This window comes from Nerophis lumbriciformis, linkage group LG15 (assembly GCF_033978685.3).
Source record: "Nerophis lumbriciformis linkage group LG15, RoL_Nlum_v2.1, whole genome shotgun sequence".
NCBI classification, from domain to species: Eukaryota; Metazoa; Chordata; class Actinopteri; order Syngnathiformes; family Syngnathidae; genus Nerophis; species Nerophis lumbriciformis.
In genome coordinates, this window is record NC_084562.2 from 11,512,840 (window position 1) to 11,523,253 (window position 10,414).

The following is a 10,414-nucleotide window of genomic DNA, read 5'->3' on the forward strand; positions in this document are numbered from 1 at the left end:
GGATTGCTTCCCGATGTGACGCCACATTGTGACGTCATCGCTCCGAGAGTGAATAATAGAAAGGCGTTTAATTCGCCAAAATTCACCCATTTAGAGTTCGGAAATCGGTTAAAAAAATATATGGTCTTTTTTCTGCAACATCAAGGTATATATTGACGCTTACATAGGTCTGGTGATAATGTTCCCCTTTAAAAACATGCAGTATGAATTGAAAAAAACAAAAAAGGACACACATGTACATTCAAACTTTGATTTATTGTTTTGGCACGTTTTTAATGAGCGTATAGTTCATGCGTGACACTTTCAGTGATTGCTAACAAGGTATTGAACGAGCCAGTTATACATCCATGTATTTCCGGTACTCAATGACCAAAAAAAACCCCAGACCATTCTAAGAGATCCACTTTCAGTTTGGACGTCTTTGTTTGGTCCCATTGTCTATGTTCCCGCTGGTTTGTCTGTTGATAAACAAAACGGGTGTCAGTGTCTGACCCGTTCGAAGACGTCTCGCAGCCACGGTGAGTCCTCGTAGAGGCGAGGGTCCCCCAAATACTCCGAGGTCCTCTTGTAGAAGTAGTAGTACAAGACGGAAGCTGTCGGCACACATGAATATGTAAAAATACAGAACAAAACACTAATGAATAAAACATGACATTATTAAATGATGCAAAATATCTCATTCTACTGCCCTTTATAGCTACTGTGTTCAATTCTAATACTCTAATTACAAAACCCAAAACCAGTGAAGTTGGCACGTTGTGTAAATGGTAAATAAAAACAGAATACAATGATTTGCAAATCCTTTTCAACTTATATTCAATTGAATAGACTGCAAAGACAAGACACTTAACGTTCAAACTGGTAGGCTAATTGGGAACAGGTGGGTGCCATGATTGGGTATAAAAGCAGATTCCATGAAATGCTCAGTCATTCACAAACGAGGATGGGGCGAGGGTCACCACTTTGTCAACAAATGCGTGAGCAAGTTGTCGAACAGTTTAAGAACAACATTTCTCAACCAGCTATTGCAAGGAACTTAGGGATTTCACAATCTACAGTCTGTAATATAATCAAAAGGTTCAGAGAATCTGGAGAAATCACTGCACATAAGCGATAATATTACGGACCTTTGGTCCCTCAGGCGGTACTTCATCAAAAACCGACATCGGTGTGTAAAGGATATCACCACATGAGCTCAGGAACCCTTTAGAAAACCACTGTCAGTAACTACAGTTGGTCGCTACATCTGTAAGTGCAAGTTAAAACTCTACTATGCAAAGCGAAAGCCATTTATCAACAACACCCAGAAACGCCGCCGGCTTCGCTGGGCCCGAGCTCATCTAAGATGGACTGACGCAAAGTGGAAAAGTGTTCTGTGGTCTGACGAGTCCACATTTCAAATTGTTTTTGAAAACTGTGGACGTCTTGTCCTCCGGACCAAAGAGGACATTAACCATCCGGATTGTTCTAGGCGCAAAGTTCAAAAGCCAGCATCTGTGATGGTATGGGTGTGTGTTAGTGACCAAGGCATTAATACTGAAAGGTACATACAGGTTTTGGAGCAACATATGTTGCCATTCAAGCAACGTTATCATGAACGCCCCTGCTTATTTCAGCAAGACAATGCCAAGCCACGTGTTACAACAGCGTGGCTTCATAGTAAAAGAGTGTGGGTACTAGACTGGCCTGCCTGTAGACCAGACCTGTCTCCCATTGAAAATGTGTGGCGCAATATGAAGCCTAAAATACCACAACGGAGACCCCCGGACTGTTGAACAACTTAAGCTGTACATCAATAAAGAATGTGAAAGAATTCCACCTGAAAAGCGTCAAAAATGTGTCTCCTCAGTTCCCAAACATTTACTGAGTGTTGTTAAAAGGAAAGGCCATGTAACACAGTAGTAAAAATGCGCCTGTGCCAACTTTTTTGCAACATGTTGCTGCCATTAAATTTTAAGTTAATGATTATTTGCAAAAAAAAAAATAAGTTTCTCAGTTCGAACATTAAATATCTTGTCTTTGCAGTCTATTTCACTCACCTATTTCATGGGCGAAATAGGTGAGTCCCCATTACCTGCATTGTTAACTAGCAGTTTTTCACTATTTAGAACGCACAGAAAAGGAAAAGACATCTTTGTTCTTATCTCACATGTGGATTGTGGTGATTGTGTGGTGACAATTCAATAAAAAAGTGGAGTTTTCCATTAAAGACTTCTGAAAAATAAACCATTCATCTAATTGTGTGAATGTTCCAAAACATTCACACCAAAATTAATCTATTTATTAAACCTCTTCTTCTTCTTGTCCAGATTATAGCGCGCTCTACCTTGCCACATTTTTCATCCGATTTAAACTGTTCCAACTTCAAACTGTTCAGCCTATTTGGGAATCGCGGGCTTTCCCCTTGACACATTCCCAAAATTCCCAGATTTACCAGAATTCCAGGTTTTTCTGGAAATTTTTCCCATTCAAAATGAATTGGCCATTTTTCAAACTTCCACCATTTCCACATTTTTCAAACGATTCAAACCATTCCCCCTTCAACATATTCAACTCATTCTGGAAATTCAAACTATCAGTTTTCCAAGTAAAAAAAAAATCCAGGAATTCAAAACAGTCCTCTTAATCAGGACAAAAACAAAGTTTTTTTTTTTTGACTATGTAGTTGTCAAAAAAAAAAATTTGAAATGGAAAAATTCCCGGTTTTCCCGAAATTTCTTAATACCATTTGTCAGTTAAAAATGTTACTACTTCAACATTTCTCAATCGATTTTAGAAATTCCAACACAAACCATTTCAACTCATTCAGAACATTCAAGTCTTTTAACATTTTCCAAAAAATTCCCGCTTTTCCCGAAATTTCTCTAAATTTCCCATTGAAATTAAGTTTCTCAACTCCCACATTTTTCATCCGATTCAAACCGTTCCAACTCCAAAATATTCAGCCTGTTCAAAATGGTGTGTTCTCTTTCAACAATTTTTTTAATTCCAGAATTTCCAAGAATTGCCACTTTTCAGTGACATTTTCCCCATTCAAGATGAATTGGCCATTTTTCAAACTTCCACCATTTCCACATTTTTCAGCCCATTCAAACCATTCCACCTTCAACATATTCCACTCATCCTGGAAATTCAAACTATCATTTTTCCAAGTTAAAAAAAAATCCAGGAATTTTCAGAATTCCCTTTTTTTCCCAAACACTTTTTTTTGGCGACTACTCCTTCCACATTTTTCAACCCACATCAACCGTTCTACCGTCCAAACATTCCTCTTAATCAGGACAAAAAACTAAGTTGTTTTTTGAACTGGAAAAATTCCCGGTTTTCCCAAAGTTCCTTAATACCATTTATCAATTAAAAATGTTACTACTTCAACGTTTCTCGATTGATTTTAAAAATTCCAACACAAACCATCTTAACTTATTCAGAACATTCAAGTATTCTAACATTTTCCAAAAAATTCCCGCTTTTCCATGAAATTCCCATTGAAATGAATGGGACATTTTTCAAAGTTCCGCAACTCCCACATTTTTCATCTGATTCAAACCGTTCCAACTCCACAATATTCAGCCTGTTCAAAATCGTGTGTTCTCCTGCAATAATTAAAAAAAAAAATCCTGGATTTCCAAGAATTCCCAGTTTTTCAGGTACATTTTTCCCCATTTAAAATTAATTGTAATTTTTTTTTAACTTCCACAATTCGCACATGTTTCAACCTATTCAAACCATTCCAACATCAACAAATTGCACTCATCCAACTAACACTTTCCCAAGTTTCAAACCTAATTACGTTTTTCCTGGAAATTCAAACTCTTTTAACATTTAAACCATTTCAACATTCAAGCGATTCTTACATTCATAACACAATCTGTCAGCATTTCAGTTCAACTTCAGCATTGGAGCATTCACACACAATTCCTTTAGGAATTGCCTCATCTATAGGTTTGCATTGTAAAGAAGAGTAAATGTCTTACCGGCTCTTTGGAACACAAACAGCACCTGAAGGCCATCTGTCCAAATAAATCTGTTGGTATTTAGCCATCGCAGATTCTGTAAATATAAAGAAGCATCACTGTTGACTTTGCTTTTAACGCAATGTATTCAATTGGATGAAAATAAATCCTGAGTAAATGCAACATAATGCACATTTTTCTTTATTTAAGCGAATAAAAAAAAGCAAAAGTTGTAGGAATCAGTGCCTTAGATGCCAGATGTCAAACCAATATGATGCCTCTGGGAAAGGAGTTTTCAGAAGTGCTGAACAGTGAACCATCCTCAGGAGAATACAATATGCTTCTAAACTCCTAATCACCCCCTAAGAACTGATATTCATACTACTTTTTACTTGCTTACTTTAGAACAGAAGTACCCAAAGTGGGTGGGCCAAATTTGGTCTACCAAGTAATTTTGTTTGGCCCCCTAAGTGGTGGTTTCCCAAATTTAATACAAATTCCTACTGACCTCTTTTAAGCTCACACAATCATTGATGGCATGTCTGCAAGGCTAACAAGTTACCATCTATCAAATATGATGAGCTCTGCTACCGGTATGGTTCTAAACCAGGGGTGCCCAAACAAATCAAAACCTGTGTGGGCCATTTTTGTACAAAACCCAAAACCAGTGAAGTTGGCACGTTGTGTAATTTGTAAATACAAACAGAATACAATGATTTGCAAATCCTTTTCAACTTATATTCAATTGAATAGACTGCAAAAAAATATATATTTAATGTTCGAACTGAGAAACTAATTTTTTTTTGGCAAATAATCATTAACTTAGAATTTAATGGCAGCAACACATTGCACAAAAGTTGTCACAGTGGCTTTTTTACCACTGTGTTACATGGCCTTTCCTTTTACAACACGTTTAGTAACTGAGGAGACCAATTTTGGAAGTTTTTCAGGTGGAATTATTTCCCATTCTAGCTTGATGTACAGCTTAAAGGGGAACATTATCACCAGACCTATGTAAGCGTCAATATATACTTTGATGTTGCAGAAAAAAGACCTTTTTTTTTTTTAACCGATTTCCGAACTCTAAATGGATGAATTTTGGCGAATTAAACGCCTTTCTATTATTCGCTCTCGGAGCGATGACGTCACAACAATCCGCCATTTTCTCACTTTCGTCGGTGTGTTGTCGGAGGGTGTAACAACACGAACAGGGACGGATTCAAGTTGCAACAGTGGCCCAAAGATGCGAAAGTGGCAAGAAATTGGATGGAATTTGTTCAAAATACGAGGCTGTGGGGAAAGCCGACGAAATGGTCAGTCTTTTGTTCCGCACACTTTACCGACGAAAGCTATGCTACGACAGAGATGGCAAGAATGTGTGGATATCCTGCGACACTCAAAGCAGATGCTGACATCAACTCCAAAACTGGACGGATCAGCTTTCAGGAAAAGAGAGCGGATGAGGGTATGTCTACAGAATATATTAATTGATGAAAACTTTATTCATTACTCGCGGTTTTATGTAAATTATTATACATAAAATGTATAATAATTTTTATGACCCGATCAAGTCATAAAAATGGGGTCCCATAGTAATTTTTTGGGGTACCACTTTTTTGTAAGCGTTTTGACAACAAATGATAAATGCATGCATTATCCTGTTATATCTCACATTTTATATTGTGTTTTGGAAAAAGGTTGTCATAAACGTTACTTAAAGGGGAACATTATCACCAGACCTATGTAAGCGTCAATATATACCTTGATGTTGCAGAAAAAAGACCATATATTTTTTTAACCGATTTCCGAACTCTAAATGGGTGAATTTTGGCGAATTAAACGCCTTTCTATTATTCGCTCTCGGAGCGATGACGTCACATCGGGAAGCAATCCGCCATTTTCTCAAACACCGAATCAAATCAGCTCTGTTATTTTCCGTTTTTTCGACTGTTTTCCGTACCTTGGAGACATCATGCTTCGTCGGTGTGTTGTCGGAGGGTGTAACAACACGAACAGGGACGGATTCAAGTTGCACCAGTGGCCCAAAGATGCGAAAGTGGCAAGAAATTGGACGTTTGTTCCGCACACTTTACCGACGAAAGCTATGCTACGACAGACATGGCAAGAATGTGTGGATATCCTGCGACACTCAAAGCAGATGCATTTCCAACGATAAAGTCAAAGAAATCTGCCGCCAGACCCCGATTGAATCTGCCAAAGTGTGTGAGCAATTTAGGGACAAAGGACCTCGGTAGCACGGCAAGCAATGGCGGCGGTTTGTTCCCGCAGACGAGCAAGCTAAACCCCCTGGATGTCTTGGCTCACACTGTCCCTTATGCCACCGAAGATGATCAAGAGAAGAATATCGACCCTAGCTTCCCTGGCCTGCTGACAACTCTAAAACTGGACGGATCAGCTTTCAGGAAAAGAGCGCCGATGAGGGTATGTCTACAGAATATACTAATTGATGAAAATTGGGCTGTCTGCACTCTCAAAGTGCATGTTGTTGCCAAATGTATTTCATATGCTGTAAACCTAGTTCATAGTTGTTAGTTTCCTTTAATGCCAAACAAACACATACCAATCGTTGGTTAGAAGGCGATCGCCAAATTCGTCCTCGCTTTCTCCCGTGTCGCTGGCTGTCGTGTCGTTTTCGTCGGTTTCGATTGCATACGGTTCAAACCGATATGGCTCAATAGCTTCAGTTTCTTCTTCAATTTCGTTTTCGCTACCTGCCTCCACACTACAACCATCCGTTTCAATACATGCGTAATCTGTTGAATCGCTTAATCCGCTGAAATCCGAGTCTGAATCCGAGCTAATGTCGCTATAGCTTGCTGTTCTATCCGCCATGTTTGTTTGTATTGGCATCACTATGTGACGTCACAGGAAAATGGACGGGTGTATATAACGATGGTTAAAATCAGGCACTTTGAAGCTTTTTTTAGGGATATTGCGTGATGGGTAAAATTTTGAAAAAAACTTTGAAAAATAAAATAAGCCACTGGGAACTGATTTTTAATGGTTTTAACCCTTCTGAAATTGTGATAATATTCCCCTTTAAGTTGTTCGATCTTCCTGTTTGACTTAGAAAACTCCTGTATTTCGCTCTTCTCTCCAGGAGCCCTACCCTTCCCGTATTGTTGATGTATTTCACTTTTTTCATGATTGTTTTTGGGCGGAAAATTTTATCGACATTTTGCCCCGGTTTTCATAAATACCGTCTCGGTTATTGTAAAGTCTAACTTGTCCGTTTGTAATCATACACATAATCAGATGCCCGAACAAAGAATCCCAATTGTGGGCGACTTAGTCTGTTTCTTCCATCCATCCATTTTCTACCGCTTGTCCCGTTCGGGGTCGCGGGGGGTGCTGGAGCCTATTGCACCTGCATTCGGGCGGAAGGCGGGGTACACCCTGGACAAGTCGCCACCTCATCTCAGAGCCAACACAGATAGACAGACAACATTCACACTCACATTCACACACTAGGGCCAATTTAGTGTTGCCAATCACCCTATCCCCAGGTGCATGTCTTTGGAGGTGGGAGGAAGCCGGAGTACCCGGAGGGAACCCACTCAGTCACGGGGAGAACATGCAAACTCCACACAGAAAGATCCCGAGCAGGATCGAACCCATGACCTTCGTATTGTGAGGCAGACGCACTAACCGCTCTTTCACCGTGCTGCCCTAGTCTGTTTCTATTACTGCAAAATAATGCACTGTGGGGTCAAAGAAAGTTGCGCATGCCAGCACTTTGATAAAGAAGGTGAGATACACAATTGCTTTCTAAAAACAACTGGTAGCAAAGTACAAGGAAGGTGGCGTCCGTGTGGCTTTCTGCTCATCCCTGACCTCTCTAACAAGAGTTCTCAATAAAAGGTAAAACTGAGGTTAAATGTTCATTTTTCACATTTTCCGGATTATGAGCTGCTACTTTTATCCTCTGCTATGAACCCAGCGGCTTATGAAACGGTGCAACTAATCGATGGATTTTTCTTTGCTAACGGCAAATGACCCGCAAAGACTGAAAAGGTGTTATTTGGACGAGTCACTTACATTGCTGCAAGTTGAACATCCGTTTCATCTTCTAGTGGTCAATAGCGTTTCTACTCGTACGGTTTCCTCATTCATCACTCCAATATTTGTAAGTTTTACAATAGAACAAAAACTATTCATATTTACTAAATCGTCCCAAGTGTGACGTCTGTAGGAGGTTTTTCATGCATATTTGTATGTGCAAGCGCAATGTAATCATTAGCTAATATGCTAACACGTTTACGTGTCTGTGCTACTATTATTCACTTACAATGGTATTCTGTTGGTATTGGTTCAGTTTCGTAAATTCACCAAAACGTCAATGTGGAGTTATTGAGTCTGTTTAGCTTATTGGAGAGCTAGCGTCCGCAGCTAGTGGGTCCATGACGATGACTTCTGTTTTGTTTGATCGGTCGTTTTACTGCCGTTTGGAAACATCTGAAGTATGTAAATAAACATTTACAAAATATTGTTGCGTAAATAATTCCTTTCACAACATATACATCCACGGTTTTATAGTCTAGTGTGGTTAATATTTGGAAAATATTTTTTTCTTCTAAAATTTTGTGGGTTTGGCTCCATAGTCCGAAAAATTCGGTATGTGATTTCACATTGTTTTTGGATGTTTTTTTTAGAAGGCTTTATAGCCAGAGTAGATGACTCCCAATTACCTGCATTGTTAGCCGCCTCTTACTAGCCGTTTGTCATTATTTAGAATTCACAATAAAGAGAAAGACGTGTTTGGGATTGTAGATGATGGGCAAATTGTGTTTTTTTAAGTATAGTTTTCCTTCAGACATTTTCTAATATGCTAACACGTTTGCAAGTGTCTGTGTTACTATTATTCACTTACAATGGCATTGGTATGGTTTCAGTTTCGTAAATTCACCAAAACGTCACCGTGGAGTTATTGAGTCTGTTTAGCTGATTGGAGAGCTAGCTTCCGCAGCTAGTGGGTCCATGACGATGACTTATGTTTTGTTTGATCAGCCGTTTTACTGCTGAGTTACAGGCACTGTTTGGAAACAATTAAGGTATGTAAATAAACATTTACAAAACATTTTTGTGTAAATAATTAATTTCACAACATATAAATCTGCGGCTTTATAGTCTGGTGCGGCTGATATATGGAAAACATTTTTTTTCTTCTAAAATTTAGTGGGTTTGGCTCCATAGTCCGAAAAATACGGTATGTGTATTTCACATTGTTTTGGGATGTTTTTTAGACGGCTTTATAGCCAGAGTAGAAGACTCCCAATTACCTGCATTGTTAGCCGCCTCTTACTAGCCATTTTTTTTTTTAATTTAGAATGCACATTAAAGAGAAAGACGTGTTAGGGATTGTAGATGATGGGCAAATTGTGTTTTTTTTAAGTATAGTTTTCCTTCAGACAATATGCTAACACGTTTACAAGTGTCTTTGTTACTATTATTAACATACAATGGCATTCTGTTGGTTTTGTTTCAGTTTCGTAAATTCACCAAAACGTCACCGTGGAGTTATTAAGTCTGTTTAGCTGATTGGAGAGCTAGCTTCCGCAGCTAGTGGGTCCATGATTATGACTTATGTTTTGTTTGATCAACCGTTTTACTGCCGTGTTACAGGCACTGTTTGGAAACAATTAAGGTATGTAAATAAACATTTACAAAATATTTTTGTGTAAATAATTAATTCCACAACATATAAATCTGCGGCTTTATAGTCTGGTGCGGCTGATACATGGAAAATATTTTTTTTCTTCTAAAATTTAGTGGGTTTGGCTCCATAGTCCGAAAAATACGGTATGTGTATTTCACATTGTTTTTGGATGTTTTTAGACGGCTTTATATGCAGAGTAGATGACTCCCAATTACCTACATTGTTAGCCGCTTCTTACTAGCCATTTTTCATTATTTAGAATGCACATTAAAGAGTTAGGGATTGCGGATGATGGGCAAATTGTGGGGTTTTTTTAAGTATAGTTTTCCCTCAGACATTCAAACGGAAATGAATGTATTGTATTTGTGCAAAATCTCTGCTCCCACTTACCATGATCCAGGAATGGAGTATTATACTGAAGGTCAGATAGAGGGCAGAGAGCATTAGCAGCGCTCTAAACCTCTCCAACAATACGGCCACCAGACCGACCTGGAACACGTACGTGTTGAACAGCATCAAGAGAATGATGATGAGGTTGAATAGGATGGCGATGTCCTGAATGCTACCAGTAAAAGGAGCTTGTTAGAGACATGGAAGGGATTTAGGTTGACCATGACCATGTTTCTCTGTAGAACTTACATGAAAAGTATCAACTGGACCGCTTGTTCGTGCCTCAGCAGCTCGCTGAAGGAGTTGACAAACAGGTCGAAGGAGAGCAGGCTGAGCTGAATAAGCAACACAAGCGAGTAGTTGCCGGTTTGGAGCGGCTCCGCCCCATAGGCTG

The 10,414-nt window shown here is 39.1% G+C and overlaps 1 protein-coding gene across 1 annotated transcript; it reads right to left on the minus strand.

Moving 5' to 3' along the window:
- Positions 1-245: 245 nt before the first annotated feature.
- Positions 246-10,412, minus strand: LOC133615777 (transmembrane protein 138-like). The gene is made up of 4 exons (XM_061974549.2): positions 10,270-10,412; positions 10,021-10,192; positions 3,975-4,050; positions 246-593 (listed from the first exon to the last, which is right to left on the minus strand). Exons 2-4 carry the CDS (start codon positions 10,144-10,146, stop codon positions 481-483), a joined length of 315 nt encoding a protein of 104 aa, XP_061830533.2. The 5' UTR covers positions 10,147-10,192; positions 10,270-10,412; the 3' UTR covers positions 246-480.
- Between the last annotated feature and the right edge of the window lie 2 nt (positions 10,413-10,414).

What these genes read in the sequence shown, in the direction of transcription:
- LOC133615777 (XM_061974549.2), bottom strand. Translation starts at nt 10,146, where the DNA reads ATGCTGTTCAACACGTACGTGTTCCAGGTCGGTCTGGTGGCCGTATTG. An exon ending in TACTCCATTCCTGGATCATG is followed by an intron (nt 4,051 to 10,020) that starts GTAAGTGGGAGC and finishes TTATATTTACAG; the next exon opens with AATCTGCGATGGCTAAATAC. An exon ending in GTTTGTGTTCCAAAGAGCCG is followed by an intron (nt 594 to 3,974) that starts GTAAGACATTTA and finishes GTGTGCCGACAG; the next exon opens with CTTCCGTCTTGTACTACTAC.